General features: G+C 31.0%; 1 protein-coding gene across 1 annotated transcript; it reads left to right on the top strand.

Moving 5' to 3' along the window:
- The first annotated feature begins 1,839 nt into the window (after positions 1-1,839).
- On the top strand, positions 1,840-22,008 carry LOC132724411 (uncharacterized). Its single transcript, XM_060709273.1, has 10 exons — positions 1,840-1,968; positions 3,331-3,483; positions 4,164-4,298; positions 5,648-5,800; positions 6,509-6,643; positions 8,973-9,128; positions 15,476-15,625; positions 16,179-16,322; positions 19,271-20,320; positions 21,545-22,008. The coding sequence occupies exons 2-10, from the start codon at positions 3,354-3,356 to the stop codon at positions 22,006-22,008; spliced, it is 2,517 nt and encodes an 838-aa protein (XP_060565256.1). The 5' UTR covers positions 1,840-1,968; positions 3,331-3,353.
- Positions 22,009-23,284: the final 1,276 nt, after the last annotated feature.

Below are 23,284 nucleotides of genomic sequence, written 5' to 3' on the forward strand. Positions count from 1 at the left end.
TGCATTAAGATGCATTTTCGGCATTTTCATGTTCAATATAGTCGCTGCTTTGTTCGTCCGTCCGGTCGTCCGTCCGTCCGCTAATCTTGTCCTGGACAGAACTCTGTTACAACATGAGGTATAAACATGAAACTTTGTAGGTACACATAGCTCATTAGATAGCTGTGCAATGCTCAACAACGTGACTCCTGCTTGCCTAATTTTAGAGTTACTGCCATTTGTTCATTTTACATTTTGAACTTTGTCCTGGACAAAACTCTAAAATTATAAGAGATCACAACATAAAGCTTTGTAAGTGGACAGACCTGATTAGGTAAAAGTGTAGTGCAAAAGAAACATAATTTTACCTTACCTAATTTTTAAGTTATTGCTCTTTTGTTCATTTTTACACTTTGAACTTTTGTCAAGGTACAGAAATATTCACTTTTTAGGGGAAAAGATGTGTAAGCGGCCGGATAGCTCTGCCGGTAAAGCCGCGGTACGATATTCCGAGGGCCCCGGGTTCGAGTCCCGGTCAGGCTGCATATTCCTCACACCACGTGACATTTGGCGCCCAAAGTTTGGCCGTGACAGAATATAGCTCAGAGTTTAATTCACATTGCTGTGTAACTCTGTGAATAAAGTTTGTTGATGGATTTCAATAAACTAGTAGCAGAGGAGTATGTCACGGTTCAGAACAATTCTCTTTGTAGAGGAGAAGATGTGTAATCGGCCGGATAGCTCAGTCGGTAGATCCGCGGTACGTAATTCCGAGGGTCCCGGACTTGAGTCCCGGTCAGGCTTCACATTTTTCTAAACACGTAACATTTGGCGCGCAACGAGGGGCAGTGACAGAATATAGCTCAGAGTTTAAATTCCAGGACGAATTTTAATAAACTAGTAGCACGGTTCAGAACTGTTCTCTATTTAGAGATGAAAATGTTTGAGCGGCCGGATAGTTCAGTCGGTAGATCCGCGGTACGGTATTCCGAGAGACCCAGGTTCGAGTTCCGGTCAGGCTTCACAATTTTCTCACTGTGTGACACGTTGTAGGTAGATATATCTCATTAAGTAGAAGTGCAGGGTAAAAGAACCGTAACCGTGCCTTGCCTGATTTTGGAGTTATTGCCTTTTGTCCATTTTTACACTTCGAACATTGTCTAGGACACTAGTCTGAAAGTATAAAAAATATCAACAAGACACAACAAGGTTGTATTGCACATGAGCCAAACCTCTGCCTTGCATAATTTTGAAATTATTGCCCTTTGTTTATATTTACATTTTGAACACAGTCCGGAACATAACTCTGACACTATAAGAGATATGAACAAGATACTTTATAGATATAGATCAGCAGTGCACAGAACAGTAAATAAACACTGTCTTGCCTAAGTTTGGAATTATTGCAAATTGAAATTTGTCCGGGACATAACACTGAAACAACAAGAGATACTTCTCTGTGTCAAAATCCTATCCGAGGAGCAACACCCGGTTTAACCGGTTTTTGTTTTGCCTGAATTGAATTAAAATGGTTTACCGTATTGTATTGAATTATTCTATCTAGTACAAAAGAAATGTGTATCTTAATTTATTAATGTGTCAAATTTCAGACTATGTTGTCTTTAATGGGAGACATTCTAACTTTGATTCTGAAAAAAAAAACAATAGAGGATAACGCCTAAAATAACAAAATTAAATTTATCGCTATATGCATCACGTGACAGTAAGTCTACTTCCAATTAAAATTATTATATAAAGCGAATCTTTAATTTGAAACTGTATTCAAGTTACTGTTTTCCGCTGGATATATACTATAAAATCGATTTAAAGCAGAACTTTTATATTGTTTTATAGACACGAGAAGACATGCTAAAAACGAAATTTTGCAAACTGATTTGAATGAAAATTATAGAGTCAATACGAAAACAAAGGACAAAACATCCGGTCATTCGACAGACACTCAAAACAAATGGAAAGATAAAGAAAATGGTACTTCAATTGATGTTTTTTGTCTTATAATTTGTAAGCAGCATAAGACAACTAAAACAAGTTCTAATTATTGGTAAACAAAACGTTTAACTGTCTGGTTGTTTCTTTCTTATTCGTTAATGTGATCGAGTTCTTCTAAATTCTTACATCGGAATAAAAGGAAAACCATTATGAAGCTTGAATATAACAGACAGCTCCTGTTTCATTACATTGCATTATTCCGAGACATACTTGACGTATTGTGTTCATTCAGTTACATTTATGAAATTTCGAAAGAAAAATAATATGACGCTGTTTTTTCACTTCCGTCTATCATATTAAGTTCTTGTTTCTGAGAAAAAAATGTCCTCAGTAGAAATATGCTGCTTATATTTAACTTGAACCGATTTAGCAATTGCTGCTTTTATAAGTATATGCACAAAAGTGAAAAAGTACGTTAAGATGCAAAATACTCTAATTAAAAATGCATTGATAAAAATAGAAAATAATATTATATATATTTTGTGAAAATATATCAAAGGGGGTTTGAAGCCTACATCAGCAAATATAAATACAATTATAACGTCGTATGCATTAAATTGATTGATTGTTGTTTTTGTGTGTTTTTTTTATTCTATCATAACAATTATATCTAATTTACAACGTGGAATGAGTTTTTCTCAGCTAAAATCTTGCATAGAAGAAATTAATGCGTGACTTTTCTAATTATTGTTATAATTCATTTTACCTCAACTGCCGCAAACATGATATCTGAAAATGTATACAATAATGTATTCTTTAATATTCATATATTCATTTATATTTCTATATATAAATTTTAATATGCCAGCATACAAAAAGGTTTATAAATAATAATAAAAATAGAACATTCTGTTTTTGGTATTTAATGTATACAGGGCATTTAGATTGATTGGTATTTATTATTCCTTCATATATAATCTTTATTTTTTATAAGTCAGCTTGCCGAAAAAACTATATGTAATTATGAAACTAAAAATATTTAACAGAAATATAAAACAATATGTTCGCATAATTAAACAATAGCTCTTTGCTACCGCATGATGTTTTAAATGACCTTCCTTTATTTTAGATACAAATATTGAATTTGTGTAAAGGACACATAATGTCAGGTGAAAACAAATAAGTGGTCAATGATTATTCATCTTTCGAATAAGAAGCTTCAAAAATGAACTATGATTTCAATAATGTTTTATATCCTTAGTTGGTTTAATGACTTATACTTTGAGCACAATTACTTATTATCTTAACTTTAATTTCATGTACATAAAATATGTAATGTTGTACATAAAATATGTTATGTTGCTAATTTTACTTGTAACCAAATATTTCTATTTGTTGAAGATATCGATGATGAAAACAAAACAATGACATACGGAGGAGAATATGACTTCTCCGATGAATCTTCTGATAGCATATCTAAGAGAGACAAGATAACACGAAGAAACACAAGACATTCTTCAAAGATGCCAAAAGCGGACAAATGTGATACCAGCGGTATTGTTATTTTTATTTACATAACACATATTTCATTTGTTTAAAAAGGTACCGAAATATTGTAGACTGAAACAAAATCTAGAATCACGATTGTGAATTTTGAACACATGATGCTGATGTTTCCTAATTCAAAGTTTTACCACTTCATAAAATAATTGTTTATTCTGCTAAAAGCGTGAATGGGTATGAAAAGTAGCCTGGAGTTACCACTACCATCCATAAACATGAACCATTACTCTGCCTTGCCTAATTTTGAAGTTATTGCCATTTGTTCATATTTACATTTTGAACATTGTCCGGGACATAAATCTGAAACTACAAGTGATATACTTGTCTCAGTCAAAACCTATCCGAAAAGCATCTGTTTCTTGTTTTCCCTAAATTGAATTTAAATGTTTATCGTATTGTTTTGTATTATTCTACCTAGTAAAAAGTCTGTCATTTTGTCAAATTGCAGACTAGCATGTTGTCTCTAGTGTGAAACATTCTTACTTTGATTCTTAAAAACAATATCAGATAGCGCCTAAAATAACAAAATTGATTTTATCGCTATATACATCACGTGACCGTAAGTGCACTTCCAATTAAAGTTATTAATTAAAACAGAGAGTTGATATGCGAACTGTATTTAAGTAACTGATTTCTGCTAGATCAAGCAGAACTTTTTAATTGTTTAATAGACACGAGAAGACATGCTAAAAATGAAAGTTTGCAAACTGATAGAAATTTGGAAGAAAATAATACAGTCTATACGAAGGACAAAACATCCGACCATTTGACAGATACAAAAAAGAAATGGAAAGATAAAGAAAAGGGTAACTCTAATAAATGTATTTCTGTCTTTTTAAAATTTGTTAGCAGACTAAAACAAATAAAACAAGCTATAATCATTGCTAAACAAAACTTTAAACAGACTGGTTGTTTCTTTCTTATTCTTTTAATAGATCGAGTTATTTTAAATACTTACATAAGAATAGAAAGAAAACCATGATAAAGCTTGTATATACCAAACAGTTCCCGTTTTATTTCCTTGCATTATTCCGACACACACTTGACGTATTGGGTGCATACAATTATATTTATGAAATTTCAAACAAAAATATTATGAGGCTGTATTTATACTTCCGTCTATCATATAAAATGTTTGTTTCTTAGACAAAATTGTCCTCGGTAAAAATATGATGATGATATTTAACTATAGCCGATATGGCAATTGCAGCTATTATAAGTACATACAATTTGTATATGTACAAAAGTGTAAGAGTATATTTAGATGACATTATTTTCTAATTAGAAATGCATTGATATACATATTAAGTGAAAATATCTAAGGGGTTGTGAAGCCTACATCAGCAAATATGAATACAATTATAACGTCGTATGCATTAAATTGATTGTTGTTGTTTTTTACATTGTTTTTTCCATTCCTTTCTTACACTTATATTAAGTTTTCAAAGTTGAATGAGTTCTTCTTAGCTAAAATCTTTCATAGAAGTGATTGTTTGCTTGACTTTTCTAATTATTGTTCAATTTCATATACCTTAAATGCTGCAAACATTATATCTGAAAATGTATACAAGAATGCGTTCTTTAATATATTCATATACCACTTATAGCTTCTGCATCTATTTCAATTTTGATATGCCAGCATGCAAAAGGTATATAAATAATAATAAAAATAGAACATTCTGATTTTGATATCTGAAAGTATACAGGGCCTTCAAATTGATTGGTATTTATTATTCCTTCATATCTTTTATAATTTTTATAAGTCAGCTTGCAGAAAAATATTATATGTAACGATGAAATAAAAAAGATGTTTTATTAAATTAAAGGTATTTTTTTTACCTTAGATGCATTATTCAATATGTTCGCATAATTAAACAATAGCTCTATGCTACCACATGGTGTTTTCAATGGCCGTCTCTCATTTTAGCTACAAATATTGAATGTGTGTAAAGGACACATACTGTCAGGTGAAAACAAATAAGTGGTCAATGATTATTCATCTTTCGAATGATTTCAATAATGTTTTATATCCTTAGTTGGTTTAATGACTTTAACTTTGAGCACAATTGCTTATTACCTTAACTTTAATTTCATGTACATACAAAATGTAATGTTGCTAATTTTACTTGTAACCAAATATTTCTATTTGTTGAAGATATCGACGATGAAAACAAAACAATGACATACGGAGGAGAATATGACTTCTCCGATGAATCTTCTGATAGCATATCTAAGAGAGACAAGATAACACGAAGGAACACAAGACATTCTTCAAAAATGCCAAAAGAGGACAAATGTAATACCAGCGGTATTGTTATTTTTATTTACATAACACATTTTTCATTTGTTTAAAAAGGTACCGAAATATTGTAGACTGAAACAAAATCTAGAATCACGAATGTGAATTTTGAACACATGATGCTGATGTTTCCTAATTCAAAGTTTTACCACTTCATAAAATAATTGTTTATTCTGCTAAAAGCGTGAATGGGTATGAAAAATAGCCTGCAGTTACCACTACCATCCATAAACATGAACCATAACTCTGCCTTGCCTAATTTTGAAGTTATTGCCATTTGTTCATATTTACATTTTGAACATAGTCCGGGACACAAATCTGAAACTACAAGTGATATACTCATCTCAGTCAAAACCTATCCGAAAAGCATCTGTTTCTTGTTTTCCCTGAATTGAATTTAAATGTTTATCGTATCGTTTTGTATTATTATACCTAGTAAAAAGAAATGTTTATCTTAGTCTGTCATTTTGTCAAATTGAAGACTAGCATGTTGTCTCTAATGTGAAACATTCTTACTTTGATTCTTAAAAACAATATCAGATAGCACCTAAAATAACAAAATTGATTTTATCGCTATATACATCACGTGACCGTAAGTGCACTTCCAATTAAAGTTATTATATAAAACAGAGAGTTGATATGCGAACTATATTTAAGTAACTGTTTTCTGCTAGATATGTAATTAATATCAAGCAGAACTTTTTAATTGTTTTATAGACACGAGAAGACATGCTAAAAATGAAAGTTTGCAAACTGATAGAAATTTGGAAGAAAATGATACAGTCCATACGAAGGACAAAACATCCGACCATTTGACAGATACAAAAAAGAAATGGAAAGATAAAGAAAAGGGTAACTTTGATAAATGTATTTCTGTCTTTTTATAATTTGTAAGCAGACAAAACAAACAAGACAAGCTATGACTATTGCTAAACAAAACGTTAAACTGGCTGGTTGTTTCTTTCGTATTCTTTTAAGTGATCGAGTTATTTTAAATACTTACATAAGAATAGAAAGAAAACCATGATGTAGTTTGTATATAACAAACAGTTCCCGTTTCATGTCATTGCATTATTCCGACACACACTTGACGTATTGGGTGCATACAATTATATTTATGAAATTTCGAAACAAAAATATTATGAGGCTGTATTTATACTTCCGTCTATCATATAATTTTTTGTTTCTTAGACAAAATTGTCCTCAGTAAAAATATGATGATGATATGTAACTATAGCCGATATGACAATTGCAGCTATTATTAGTACATACATTTGTATATGTACAAAATAGTAAGAGTACATTTAGATGACATTATTTTCTAATTAGAAATGCATTAATATACATATTTAGTGAAAATATCTGAGGGGTTGTGAAGTCTACATCAGCAAATATTAATACAATTATAACGTCATATGCATTAAATTGATTGTTGTTCTTTTTTACATTGTTTTTTTCCATTCCTGTCTTACACTTTTATCAAGTTTTCAAAGTTGAATGAATTTTTCTTACCTAAAATCTTTCATAGAAGTGATTGTTTGCTTGACTTTTCTAATTGTTGTTCAAATTCATTTTACCTTCTATGCTGCAAACATTATATCTGAAAATGTATACAAGAATGCGTTCTTTAATATATTCATATACCACTTATAGCTTCTGCATCTATTTCAATTTTGATATGCCAGCATGCAAAAGGTATTAAATAATAAAAAAATAGAACATTCTGATTTTGATATCTGAAAGTATACAGGGCTTCAAATTGATTGGTATTTGATTATTCCTTCATATTCTATTATAATTTTTATAAGTCAGCTTGCAAGAAAAAATATTCAATATGTAAACGATGAAATAAAAAATGTTTTATTAAGTTAAGGTATTTGTTTTACCTTTAGAATGCCATTATTCAATAATGTTCGCATTAAATTTAAACAATAGCTCTATGCTACCGCATGGTGTTTTCAATGGCCGTCTCTCATTTTACAGCTACAAATCATTGAACTGTGTGTAAAGGATCACATTACTGTCAGGTGTAAACAAATAAGTGGTCAATGAATTATTTTCATACTTTTCGAATGATTTCAATAAATGTTTTATATCCTTAGTTGGTTAACAATGACTTTAGACTTTGAGCACAATTGCTTATTACCTAATTAATTTCATGTACATACTAAATGTAATGTTGTCTGAAAATTTTACTTGTAACCAAAAATTTCTCTATTTGTTGAAGATATCGACGATGAAACAAAACCAATGACATACGGAGGAGAATAATGACTTCTCCGAATGAATCTTCTGATAGCATATCTAAGAGAGACAAGATAACACGAAGAACACAAGACATTCTTCAAAAATGCCAAAAGAGCGGACAAATGTAATACCAAACGTATTGGTTATTTTTATTTACATAACACATTTTTCAATTTGGTTTAAAAAAGTACCGAAATATTGTAGACTGAAACAAAATCTAGAATCACGAATGTGATTTTGAAACAGATGATGCTGAATGTTTCCTAATTCAAAGTTTACCACTTCATAAAATAATTGTTTATTCTGCTAAAAGCGTGAATGGGTATGAAAAGTAGCCTGCAGTTACCACTCACCACCCCATAAACATGAAACCATAAGCTCTGCTTGCCTAATTTTGAAGTTATTGCCATTTGTTCATATTTACATTTTGAACATTGTCCGGGACACAAATCTGAAACTACAAGTGATATACTCATCTCAGTCAAAACCTATCCGAAAAGCATCTGTTTCTTGTTTTCCCTGAATTGAATTTAAATGTTTATCGTATCGTTTTGTATTATTATACCTAGTAAAAAGAAATGTTTATCTTAGTCCGTCATTTTGTCAAATTTTGTCATTTTGTCATAATTAAACAATAGCTCTATGCTACCGCATGGTGTTTTCAATGGCCGTCTCTCATTTTAGATACAAATATTGAATTTGTGTAAAGGACACATAATGTCAGGTGAAAACAAATAAGTGGTCAATGATTATTCATCTTTCGATTAAAAAGTTTCAAAAATGAACTATGATTTCAATAATGTGTAATATCCTTAGTTGGTTTAATAACTTTTACTTTGAGCATAATTGCTATTACCTTAACTTTAATTTCATGTACATAAAATATGTAATGTTGCTAATTTTACTTGTAACCTTATATTTCTATTTGCTGAAGATATAGATGATGAAAACAAAACAATAACATACGGAGGAGAACATGACTTTTCCAATGAATCTTCTGATAGCATACCTAATAGAGACAAGATAAAACGAAGAAACACAAGACATTTTTCAAAGATGGCAAAAGAGGACCGGAAATGTGACACCAGCGGTATTGTTATTTATATTTAAAGAACACATTTTTCATTTGTTTAAAAAGGTACCGAAATATTGTAGATTGAAACAAAATCTAGAATCACGATTGTGAATCTTGAACACATGATGCTGATGTTTCCTAATTCAAAGTTTTACCACTTCATAAAATAATGTTTCATTCTGCTTAAAACGTGAAAGGATATGAAAAGTAGCCTGGAGTTACCACTACACTCCATTAACAGGTTAAGTCTCTACCAGTCGGAAAGACTTTTAATTTTGCCTTCTTCTGTTCTTGATGTTGTAGCTGTTGTCGTCTGGATAAAATATAAAGTCTACCTACATTTAAAAAAGACTGCCCCACTTCTTCGGAAAAGTTAACGTCACTACAAATTTAAGTCAAATGTTAATATACGCACGAAGTCTTAGTAAATAGAAATATCAGCTAGATATACACGATATCATGCCTATAAATAAATATTCTTGAATAGAAAAGAAAGGGATGCTGCAGATATAAAATCTCCTACATTGGTAGAAATATCAGAAAAAAAATCATTAACGCGATACCAAAACAAAAGATATCACATCTGGTCATACGTTTGATCGTATGAAATACTAGAAAGATAAAGCAAGTAGTTATTTAGAGAGAGAAACTATGTTTTCTTTAATTCTAATCTCTTTCAAGGTAACAATTATATACAGTCATATAAAATGTAATAGATGTAAAATATTGAAATAAGATGTTAAAACTAAGTAATTATTTCCTGTTTAATTTTCTGTCCTTTCCATATATTTTATGTAGAACACAAGGGACTATCCACACTTGACAGATTTAGACGTACCTTCAATGAGATAAACAAAAATAATCCTGATATTCATACATAATATATCCCCGCTACACGCAAATTATAACAACAAAGCACTTTAAGATTAGCAAATATATTTCTAAGCAAACAAAGAAATGCGCATGCGACACAGTGTGTACATTGTGCCTTAAACGAAAATATAAATATACCTTAAGAAAGTCCAAAACGGCAAAATTGAAAATGTTGCTGATTAAGTGTGATTGAACCACTACATGGACGGCAGTTTGCACATGACTAACCATTAGTCATGTGCAAACTACCGTCCACACACCCTAGAACAGACCTAAGCCGAGTTCCCATTGAAATATAACAAGGATAAACATTTGAATTTAGAAACATCCACAGATTTGTCCAAACGACGGTCTTAATGGAACATCCAATGTGACACTTTCTTGCTATTCCATGACAAGTGGCGTAAAAACTATGTTCCCTAAGCGTCATTGGATTTGTTGGCAAAACACACTAAAAGTTTAAAAGTTTTGCGTTTGACTGCAATAAATGGTCATTCGCAATGGCACGCATTTAGTAAACAATTGTATTCTGATATCCTTAGAACTCCTATCATTAAAATGTTTCGGATGTGTCCTTAATAAGTGTGCCTAAAACATATAATTTTGTCTTTTGTTCTGTTGTTTAAGTGTTGTAATTTCGGAAATTATACGCATACAATAAAGGCATTTAATGTTTTTCAATTTCTTATATCATTTACTAGATTTTGGTGGACATTTACAATTACTGCACGGAAACTAATTTACTTTTTCTGAAGCTTAATTTATTTAGTAGGTAATTATTATTTTTCATTTCGGTGAAATAATTTCATTATCGAAAATTATCATTTAGTTTGAAGTTTGTTTTCAAAGTAAACCCATTTAAAGTTTGTCCGTCCAGGCAGCACACAATAGCAATTTGTATCAAACGCCTCAGCAGCGGAATTTTTTTATATCAAGCGTAATATTCTTATATCAGGACAACGACCTGTATCATTTTCAAGAGTGACCCAGCGGTCTGTTAAACGCCTGTGACATTTTTCCAAACCAGATACTTGTGTGGGATTACTTTTATCATATTGAATGCTTTGAAGAAGATTTTACGAATTATTGACAAATGTTTGTGACGGTTCCATTTTACTAACGTCTTTGCGACGACGTTGTTCGAATAAATATGCATTTAACTACAAACCTTTTAAATTTGATTTCACAACAATCGAACGTTTAAATGAAAACAAATTGCATAAAAGTTTTTTTACAAAATTTAAGCTTTGCATTTTGGACTTTATTGCAATCTATGAGCTGCATCGCTTTGGCGCTACCATGATTAATTTAGTCGTCCTAAAACATTTTTTGACATTACCATAAATAGTGTTTTAATAGTAAATATTATATTGGTCATTGAACTATACACATGTGTAAAATAACGATGAAATGAACAGTATTCGATTCAAAAGCAAATCTGGATCACACCTCATACATCAAACTGTAAGTTAAAATGGCTTGTAGTGTATTATTGTTTCATCATGTTTTTACTTTTGTTTCAAATTCTCAGTGTTACATTGTTAAATGTTGAAAATTAAGTACCACTCAAGCGGGCGTAGAGGATTACTTACTTGTTCATTATACCTTATGTAAGACTTAATCAAACTGATTTTGCAATTTCCGTGTAATTATGTTGTTATTTATGCTTCTGATCACATTTTCTACTGATAGTTGCCTAGCCAAATAATACCTGTATGTAGAAAATAACAATTATATTAACAACAAGATTGAAATTGATATACTTATGCATGATTCAGAATATATAAGATATGTCATGACAGCTGAATGAAAACACACATCATCAATGCAGATGCCTAGAACATTAACATATTGTAGAAAACTGTCGTGGTGAATTATAAAAATGTACACCATATCGGAAGATTCGGTTGATTTTTTTCTGTGTGCGATAAGTGCTTTAAATTTTTATATTTCTTTTTGTATTTTATACATCAAACTTAACAAGAAATGATGAAAAACCCAAAAACTAGTTTTTTTCAGGTTAACACGTGACATTACACCTAATTTTGGTGAAACATTGTTGTTTTTTGTCATGTTTTATTTTTTAAATTGACCTTTTACCCCATGATCATATTGCGAAAAATAGCCGCTTTCATTGAAAAGTCTCAAAAGAAAAGTTCAAACTATGAAAAATGCTGCAATACTGTTGAAACTTGGCACAAATGTTGACTAGACCATAGCCTCTGTAACAGCATGCTCAATCGTAAATTTTCTGTTACCATGGCAACGGGGAAACGTTTCACAATTGCTAAAAATCACTATTTTGCATTGTTTCTTTCAATCGAAACTGATTTCAAAGTGCTGCAACTTCTCAATGAATTGAGATAGAGTAAAAGGCTTTTCAACGTCGGCTAATAGTTATCCTTAGATCGACCTGAGGCCATGTTTAGCCTGTTCCATGTCCAAAATTTTCTTGGCGATGAGGGGGACTACCGCCCCCTTTAACACCCCCCAAACAGAAGGGGGCACATCCCCTTTCTGACAACCCTCTGATGTAACAATTGGATTGGGTCGGCGCCGGAAAAGTGGTCACTTTTTTATCAACATTCCTCAAACGAAAAACAGTTCTGTGGCCTAAATAGGGCATTTTTTCGCTGTTTGAGGCCTCAAAAAAGGGGGACAAAAATCCGTCGAAACACGTCTATAAGGATAAGGATAAGCTATTTTGTTATTATCTCTTTTTAACATAATATTTCAATTGTCGAGTATAAATGTTGAAAGGGGCATCACGAGATACAGAGAAGAATAAGATCCCTTTAATATATTATGTGATAACATTTCTAAAAGAGACATTGTTAAAAAATGAAACAAAATATATTCTTCAGAACAAACAAGCAAGAAACAAGATTTAACGGTAGTGTCTCTTTTAAGACAATTTCTTATAATTGTTCTAAATAATACCAAACTATTACATAATGTACAGATTGACAGAAACAGAGAACTTAGATCATTACTCAACGATATTGTTTTATTTTTAAGACATTTGCTAAACCGGTAATTATTTGAATGGCAACAGAGTTTGTTGGTAAAAGATTATGAAAAAATAGATGAAAGTATGATTTGTTGTTGATATTATAATATTTTCAATGTATCCAAAGTGTTTTTCCTTTCACATTGAAATTTGTAATACACCAATATATATATTATACATTGATCAAGAAACGTTTGTTTACACACATTGAACGCATCAAGATCACCATATTTGGCAATAGCGAGAAGACGTCACAGCACCATTTTTCCCTTGTAATCTTTATACATGTAAACCTGTACAGTAAACTCCGATTATAACAAACACATTGGGACATTCAAAATATGTTCCTTATATCAGGAGTTCTTTATTAACATATAGCGAATTAGTTCTTTGAATCAGGAGTTTTTATAGCAAACAGATTTACACATTAAGAACTGGTTGTTTGCCTTAAGAAAAAAAGGTCATTTATTTCTTTTTAGACACAATAACCGAGAGCGTACGTTTTGGAATTTGAAAATCCTTACTATTTCAATTTTAGTTTTACTCCCATTCTCAATTATAATATCATATTTCGTTTGTAAACTCAGTGTTTTTCGTTAAGAATAAACAATGCAAGATTTTTTTTTGATTTTTCCTTCCTTATATATTGAATATTTTCTATTGTAATTTAAGAGTGACCTTTACTTATGAAAGATTAAGATTTTTTTTTTTTCATTTCAACCAAGCGTTCTTTGTAGTTTTCAGTGAATTAGCAAGGAATAGCATGCGTGAATATGTTGAAAACCGATTATTAATGATCAAAATAATTTTACTCAAACAAAAATATGAAAGAAAAGAGATAATAGAGTAAAAGTTATAACCGTTTCGTCTTGGTGACAAGAACTCAAGCTAAAAATATCCTAAATTGAAACTATTACATACACAAATTCATTTTCACAGCTGTAGTGAAATACATACAACAATAAACAGTACATTCGGCGTGCCAATGAAAACGAAAGTTGAAAATGCGGGATCTATTTACGGATAGCTGATATTTTGGAGTTATAAAAGTGTAATTCTCTGCACTTTTAATTAATTTGGAACTACGAAATGTGTTTCTTATAAGCGCTAATTCCTTATAACCATGTTTGCTATAACCGTATATTTTATATTAAATAAAGAATGGCAAATTTCGGGCCAAAAATCGTTCCTGATAACCGGAAGTTCACTATAACTGCGTTCGCTATAAGTGAAACTTACTGTAATTGAGGCAGAGGTGTGTATATATGTTTGGGAGTACTTAGCACCGGATATTAATTGGCTTTTTGATCATCTGTTTTATTTTTTTCTAATAAACGGACATTGAAAGGTGTGAAACACATTTAAATCAGGCATCTATATAATTATAGACCAGAAAATTTAGACAATTAGGGTCCTTTGTCAGACGATTCTGTCCATTTATATAGGGAACTGGAAAGTTTTTTCTTGGAAGACTGGAACAAGGTCGGATAAGTCAGAGAGTGGTTAAAATTAGGGGGTCGCTCATGCAGTCTTGACGGTAAATACATATCTAATAAACACACTATCGAAACATTACTAAGCAGTGATCAACGTTTGCATTAAAATTTTTATACATACAATATATATACATAGTTGCAGGGCACTCTGCAATATCATATGAATGTCAAGTTCAAGTAATAGCGCCCATGCGATGTAATGCATTTCTGACGTCGGTTGACTGATTGCCTGCATACGTGATTGTACCCATTCCAAACGTAACCAAATATCAATGCGTAGGTACACTGGATCAGCAAACGTTCTCTTGTTATTCCCAGTTCATTCCCGGAAATAGGTCCAATAAGAAAGAAACGTACTTCTTTTAATTATTATCTTGTTTAGATAACACCAGTGTGGGAAATTTGGTGTTTTACCTTTAAGCGTCTCACACTTTTATTCCGGTTAATAAACTAGATGTACCAATGTTACATCCGTAGCAATAAGAAACTTTTCGCCCTTCGCGACGTATATTCATCAACTGCTAGAAATGTAAAAGACAATTGTAAAAGCCATTCTAAAAGAAAGGCAGACATCAGATCATAATTAAGCAAATAGCGTTTCTTTTCTATTTTCTGTCTTATATAGATCCGTTAACTTGTTACAAATAATTTCCATTTACTTAACATTGAATTCCTCCATCACATTCCGTTAACGAAGTTTTTGTAATATACTTAATTGATATGAATTTTATGGCGCTTGTCACTTCTGTGTATCATTCCTTTTATATGAACATGATAAAACAGCGAACTATTCATCAATTAGCAATGTCAATACAATTTCAAAAGATATCTTTGTAAAAAAAACTGTAATGATTGATTACAAAACCGTAACAATATAAAAAAGGGCGATAAGTTATGTTTACGTTTTACTTTTATCTCATTTAATAAATTAAATACTATGTTGCTGATATATTATTTAAACATGATTTTGTTATTTGCTGAAGACATCAGAAATAAGAAGAAAACAACGACATACAGAGAAGAGTATGATACCTCAAATGAAGCGTCTGATGACAAATCTAAGTGGGAAAAAATAAAAAGAAGACACAGAAGACGTTCTTTAGAGGTACCAAAGGAAAATCGCGATATAACGGGTATGGCATTTGCCTGGATTGTTTTAATGACACGAACATGTTGCATTTTAAAATCGAGATTTGGACTTTACTGACATCACTGACTTATATTGTGAGAATGGTTATATTTGGTTTTCGTTGAATTAATAAAGTTGACAAAAAGATCAGACGAAAGGCTTTTAAAAATACAAAATGTTTTCATAAAGTTTAAAAAAACACATATTTTTTGTTGATATAAAAAGATTGATAACAGGCTGCTTAGAATCTATCTAGAAATATTCATAGTTCTTTTCATTTCAAATAAGCCTAAGGAGGAGAAATTGGGTTTTTAAAAAAAAGTTCATTTGGTACGGTTCCTATGGTTTTGTCAGGCGAGGACTAACAACAGTTTATGATCTATTGGGTCTGCATTATAAATTTCAGAATTTGTAAATCCCAATATTGTGATGTGTATATATACTTATTGAACGTAAAATAAAACTTTATTGTTATACCTACACAGTCAGTTGTTACTGGTTACTGTACACTTGTTGGATGGTCCAGTTACTAATTAAACTTTTGTTTTTTAATGAAGACGTGGTAAGACATGCTACGAATGGATTTTCGCTGACTAGAGGGGATATAAAAAGCGATAATACAGACTGCTCAAAAATAAAGGACAACAATGCTGGCAATTTGTCAGATGATTATAAGAAAACGCAAAAGGATAAAGCAAATGGTATTTTATTACATTTTACATATTAAATATATATTTATCCGGTTTTTTCTTTGGATATTTCAGTTAAAGTTTCAGTATCTTATCCAAACGCCTGTCATACAGCAACGAAATTGTCATGCAATTCTTTTACACAAAAATATTATAGAAAGGTGATTATGAATCAAAAAAATTAACAGAATAAGTCGTAACATTCGTATCATTATGTAAGGTCTGAGATATTTAGTTAAGGTCATTGACTTAAAACCACTTGCACCTCATTGTTTGGTTCGAATTCCGACAGGGACTTTGTATTAAGGGACTCCCTGTATTATATGAGCTTTTTCTTACGGTCCCCTTGCAAGTCATATATGACAGTCTGGACTGTATTTGCTGGCACAATTTGTATAACAATTGTACTGTTGTAGAGTTAAAAATGAAATAATATATAAAATTTCCGGACAACCCTCGTATTGAAGTAACCTGTTATAAGAAATACTGAGTTAGCAAACATTCATCTTGGTATATATGTAGAATATTTTTGAGACAAACAAGTTTATACGTCCGTTTCTCCCGACAAACTAACTTATGCCGCAATATCTGTATCATTATTTTTTTCTGCTTAACGTTTGAGTTAGATAAATGTATTTATTATACAGGATATCTAGCCAAATATTATTTAACATAGGCACTTAGCATATCTGATGTAAATAAAAAGGAATACCTTTGAAACATTTTTTACGATTAATATTAAACCATTATGGTACAAAATAAACTTGAATTTGATCTTAAGTTTTTTATTAAGTCACATAAATAAATTTTGAATAATTCATTATTTTTTTCAAAATCTTGAGAAGTTAAGATGTGTTGTTTGGAAGAGATATATCACACATTTTATCCGCTGTTATTTTAATAATGCACGTCACACAATTGTTCTCTTCTCAAAATCCATAAACATTGATCGGTACATTTAAAAGTTACATTAATTGCCATTTTAATAAGCGTAACTGATAAACAATATCATGGAATTTAAACGTCCCTGTTGAATGAACAACCGTTCGAGTGTCAATCTGTTTGACACTTGCCGTCTGACCAATCCAGTTATTCAAAGGTAGTGTATAATACAAATTGTGTAATATTATGTAATACAGGGATAATAACATATTATCGTTAACACCCTTCTGTTTCAATTTAAATAACTGATGAAAATTGCCACAAATTACTATTTTGCGTTGATTTTTTCCATCAAAATTAATTGCAAAGTGCTGCAACTTCTTAATGGATTGAGATAGAGTCAAATGCTTTTCAGCGTTGGTTACACGTTACTTATGATCGATCTAGGGTCACTTTTAGCCTCTCACAAGTCCAAAATTTTCTTGGCGATGAAGGGGACTCCGCCCCCCTTCACACCCCTAAACAGAAGGGGGCACATCAAAAAAGGGGGTGAAAAAGGCGTTAAAAGGCGTATATGTCGCGTAATGAGTTAACAGAAAATGATGAAAATACTTGAAATGACCCAAAATCGTGTTTTTCTCTGTTTAAACATGGCCTAGCATCTAAATTTGAAGAAATATCGTCGTTTTGTAGAATGTGTTTTTTTCATGATCAGTAGATTACATATGCCAATACTATATGAACAGACTCCGTTACGTTTAGCATTCAACATTTAAAGCCTGGCCCGTTCGGAAGTTTCTCAAATAGTCAATTTGAGCTGTGGCATTCACATGTACCTGTTGCTTAAGAAAGTATGCTACTTCATTTGATTTAATTTTTAGCATGATTTCTATGAATAAATGAAACTTGTCAATTCAGATTGCATGTAACTGTAATTATTTTTCAACATATGCAAAGGAAGCTTAAGATTGTAATTTTTCATTCCTACATAACACCGAATGCATCATGTTTATATGTAGACTTCCAGAGTGAAATATAATTTTATCTTATATATGCGTTTAAGTTTTTTTTTCTAAAGACCTTTTTAGCGAAAATTGCCTCTTTTAAACAGAATCCATTGCCATGACAAAAAGGTATAATAGCTTTTTATTCATTACACTTCAAATGAATTAATGATATTAATAAGGTGAACGATACTTCGAAAAGAAATTGTCGAATTCTACTTAATCGATAAGAAATTATTTGGCACCTAAAATCTACCTTGCTGACTGTTTGTTGCAAAACAAAAATCATCTTTTTTAAATGAATAATGAACAAATCACACCCGATGGGTATTCTCTTTATTGATACTTTAGAGAATTTAATATTTAGTTCATCGTTTGTTGAAATATTGAGTTAATTCAGTGTAATAAAATCTTATCGCTCACAGTAATCACTAACACTGTTGCTGTGGGGGAATTGTTGGCATTCGTATTGATAAGAATGAATCCTTTTGTTTGTATATTTTGTTTTAAGCAGCGCTTTTGTAGACACAAATCGTCTAAAATCATCTTCTTTACTTGCGTCTGGTTTTCATCTTTCGATTAACGGGTCAAAACTATTCGTGAATATGCTAAATATGTTTAAATTTAAAATGTTTCATTTTGTTTAGTATACCCTGCATTGTAATATGTATTAAGCATAATCACTAAAAGAACCAATTTCTGCGGTATACTTATACCTGACAAAAATGTTATCTACTTGAAAACACTACCAATAACAATAAAATGATTACCAATTTCAATATCAAAATATCCATGTCATGTAATTACATCATGGTACAAACACATGTAAATACAATCATAATCAGTATTTTATATCCTTAAAGCCTGTATAAAAGATTGGTATTTATAAAAAATATATTAACCAACGGTTTAGCATTCAAGAATGCAAATACAAAATTAAATAAAATTCAAGTTGAGAAAGTGAAATTGTGCTTATTTTGTTTCTTATAAAATGATAAAATGAACATATAATGGGCATTATTTTTTTCAAAATCGTTACTAATTAAATTATGTGAATTTCTTTTCTTATTTCAGCTTGGATCAAATGTGTTGAAATGTTAGACGTAAGAGCCGCTGAACGACTCTTGCAAAACGATAATATACCAGACCAAGAGTCAGTTATATTAGCCTGTATTAAGTTTGGGAGAAAACATCAAATAGTGAAAGACATGTGTAAAAAAGTATGTACCTATATACAAAATCAGCAGCCAGAAAATATAAGATCTGTTTGGCCTTCTTATAGATACGTACAAAATGCTCCTTTTGACATGTACTCCGAAAATGATGTCGTTTTTGTTATAGTGACAAAATCAGAAACAAGCATAGATGTTGAAAAGATAAAGATGTATAAGACATATGTGCGCGCCTCATCTGAAATCAGCCAAGAAAGTAGGGCTGTAAATGAACATGAAACACGAGTAACACAGTATCGAGACAAAAACATTAAAAGAAAACGAAAAAAGATTGTTAAATATCTTGATGACAACATTGACAATTTGTTGTCTAAACATAGTAATATTACAACAGTTTCGGCAAGTTTGTTTAAATCGAGAAATTTTAAACAGGGGCATAAGCACTTCGAAGAAAACTTGTGTATTGTATTATATGTTCATGTAAAAGGTTACGTACCATTACACGAAGATCCATTTGATCGGAAAATAGATGAATATGACGTTGACGTACGTGAATGTGTTTTTACACCTCTAATGTGTGGTCCAAACGATTTTCATTCCATTCTTAAAATGGGACTAGAAATTGGAACATTGTTAACTAAACCCGGTACATCGGGCAATATTGGCACACTTGGTCATGTAGACCCTTTTGAACCGAGATATTTTGTTACCTGCGCACATGTTGTTATGAGCAGTGAGGAACTAATATCACTGTCAGAAAGCAGAATAGATGTTGAAATATATCAACCTATTCAGCATGAAAGCCGTAAAATATGTGGCCGTGCTATTCGTGCAGTTTACTTCCAGGAGACAGATGTAAATAGAGTAGGCGTTGAAGCTGCCCTTGTAGAAATTGTTGATAGGGGTTCAACAGGATTCGAGTTACCATATTCGCCTATATTAGAAGAACTGGGTAAAAGCGTTTGAACTAAATTTCTATTAGAAATAATTTCTGTTTGTATGTGTCCTGTAAAGTTGATTAACACAATGGTTGTTTATATTTAGTACAATAACACAGACTAAAAGGCTTCGATTATTGCATCCAAAAGCTTATTTTTTAAAAACAAACACACTAACAATGTCCATTTCAATATTATGTGTAAGGCAACAATAACAACATTAAAAAGGTTGAGGCAAAATGAAATTAAGAAAACAGGTCTTAGCTTATATTAAATTATAAACTAAAGTTGAATCGAGATAAATGACAATCAAAAAGATTTAGCAAAATTGCAACTAAGGCCCTGTCTACACCTATCCAAGTCTTGAATGCAAATACCATATTCTCTTGTATTGGATAGTGTAGACACCATACTTGAATGGTTTTTAAAGAGAAATTATGTGAAATCCATGAAGATAATTGCTTGCAAGAAAATTATAACAGGTTCTATTTTTCTACAAGTTTTTGGCTGTCAGGACACTGATAACACCAGTTTGACACAAAACATGTGCCCTAAAGTTTGATAGTGCTGTTATTTTTATTATTTTCTGACTTTTTGTTACTTTTTGTTGTTGATTCAGTGTACATGCCCTTTGAATTTCATTAAATTTTAACAATGTCTTGGTCAAAGGAACAAATCAATACAGTACGCTGATACACAGAAGAGCAAAAAAAATAAATTATAAATACATTGTTAAAAAAGAACTCTTTTTCAAGTAGAGTCAAAATGGATTTAAAATGATCCTGTTTGAGTGAATATCTTTCATCAAATAAAGAATTTGCATCAAAATAATTTTTGTCACTTTTTTCAATTCTTAAAAGAATGTACGCATTTCATTTACTCCATTGTTTTAGCTAATTGCATCATTTTCTGGCTTTTTACACATATTTTACAGAAACATGATAGTATTGCAAAGACAAAGGTATAAATCCTGGGCTATCTTAATGAGACATTTCAGTAAAATTTGTGCCTGTAAAAATGTTGAAAGGGCCATTTATTTAGCTTATCTAAATATGACATGTAAGAAACTTGAATAGGTGTAGACGCGGCTTTATGCTTATAAGAATTATTTGTGATTATGTCGAATCATTAAAATCTATATCATAATAAAACAAGGCATGTAAATTTGATTTATGATGTATCATATAGGAAATAAAACATGTGTTATATATCAATTTTGTCATTTTAAATGATTTCAGAATTGACAGGAAACTTGTCAGAAGTTCTACAGAGTGGTATATATAGGCCAAACTATGGTAAGGATCAAATTAAATTGATTAAATATGGCTGTGTAAGCAACGTGACTCAAGGAAAGTACACGTTTTTCAATCCAAGTATAACTTTAGAGACAAATGGAATAAGGTTACGAAACCAAATTACAATAATACACTCACATGATTTTGAACAATTTGCTGTCCAAGGTGACTCAGGAGCTGTAGTTTTTGAATTCATTGATGATAAATTGTATCCTACGTGTATGATAGAGGGAACAATGGGGGACGGTAGAATTGTAGCAACGCCTCTTATAAATGTTCTAGTAGCTCTCCATATTAGAAAACCAGAAGATGTGATAAAGTTATATAACAGTGAAAGCGATGATTTAGACATGGATAGTTCAGATACAGAAACATGTGTGTTCGATAACGATATGGAAATTGAGTAAAACAGAGTTACAGTCTTTGTAATTATTTACGGTACAACTTCATGAACTTGGGTTTAAGGATGTGGAGTCAAAATCCATATTTTCTTTTAATTTACTACACTATACAGTGAAACGTTTTACTATATCTTTATTTGTTTACAGTAATCTCCTCTTCACACTTCAATAAAATAATGTTCCGCATCATTACCCTCATTACTTATCCATCACCTATATTTCAAGAATTTTCTTCCCATTGAACTTTTTGCTTTAGACTATTTATACAATAGCTTCTTTGTGACTCATGTGATTGACTTCCACTCTAGAAAAGTTGTATTTTTTACCATTTATTCCATGCATGATGATTTATGTTATAATAGCACATACACTACTAAAATGTTCTTCCCATTCAAACATAATCATTTTATTTGACTCATTGGTGTTTCGTATTTTTCCAGACATCATTTGTAATCATCAAGTAGGCAATGTTCGTGAAATTAAAAGAAAAAAACGTTATCATTAAAAAATTTACAAAACGCCATAAAAATAAATGTTGTTATTCGGTTTGTCGTGCTTATTCACGACGGCAAATTCAAGTAAGAACTAAAGACTGTCTAAGCTCCTTTCACTGGCTCAATTTATACTTGACAGTATTAAATTTTGAATTGAAAAACATCCGCAGATATATCTTTCATCTTTGATTTAAATATGTCTCCTCTCAAACAAAGAAAATTGTCTAAAAATAACTTTTTTATCATGTTTTTCTTTTAGTTAACAAGAAAAAAAAATTTACTCTGAAACATCTGCCCCTGATGATAATCTAATTTAATAAACGACTATTTATACAATTTTTACATTGTATTCAAATTGTATAATCCTTGAAATTTTCATTATATAAATCATTTTTTCCCGTCATCTCATGTTATGTAATGCAAAATGACAATCTGTCAACATTCCAAAACCGTTCAGCCAATGTATAAGTAGTAATCTGGAAATTGTCTAAACTGTGCTTAGCAATTAGGTTTGCCATTCGGTTAACGGAAATATTAGTTTGGACCCAATAGACATCTATATGTCTGTTGACTGTTTTATTTATTTGTTTCATACTACGTATATCCGAAAATCAGGAATGTGAAAATACCTCAGGTAACGCCTAATATGTGCAATAAACGGCCGTAACGAGCATCATATTTATTAAACAGACAAACATATCTTTTAATTATCACATTTTATAAAAAGAATAAGCAGACATTTAATTTTGAACTTAATCAAAAAAGGAAAACATTTGCGTTTCAAAATC

This window comes from Ruditapes philippinarum, unplaced genomic scaffold (assembly GCF_026571515.1).
Source record: "Ruditapes philippinarum isolate M1 unplaced genomic scaffold, ASM2657151v2 ctg1049_1_1_1_1, whole genome shotgun sequence".
Taxonomy (NCBI): Eukaryota; Metazoa; Mollusca; class Bivalvia; order Venerida; family Veneridae; genus Ruditapes; species Ruditapes philippinarum.

Coding starts and splice junctions, on each gene's coding strand:
- LOC132724411 (XM_060709273.1), top strand. CDS start 3,354: ATGACATACGGAGGAGAATATGACTTCTCCGATGAATCTTCTGATAGC. Junction 3,484..4,163: donor GGACAAATGTGATACCAGCG/GTATTGTTATTT, acceptor ATTGTTTAATAG/ACACGAGAAGACATGCTAAA. Junction 4,299..5,647: donor ATGGAAAGATAAAGAAAAGG/GTAACTCTAATA, acceptor TATTTGTTGAAG/ATATCGACGATGAAAACAAA.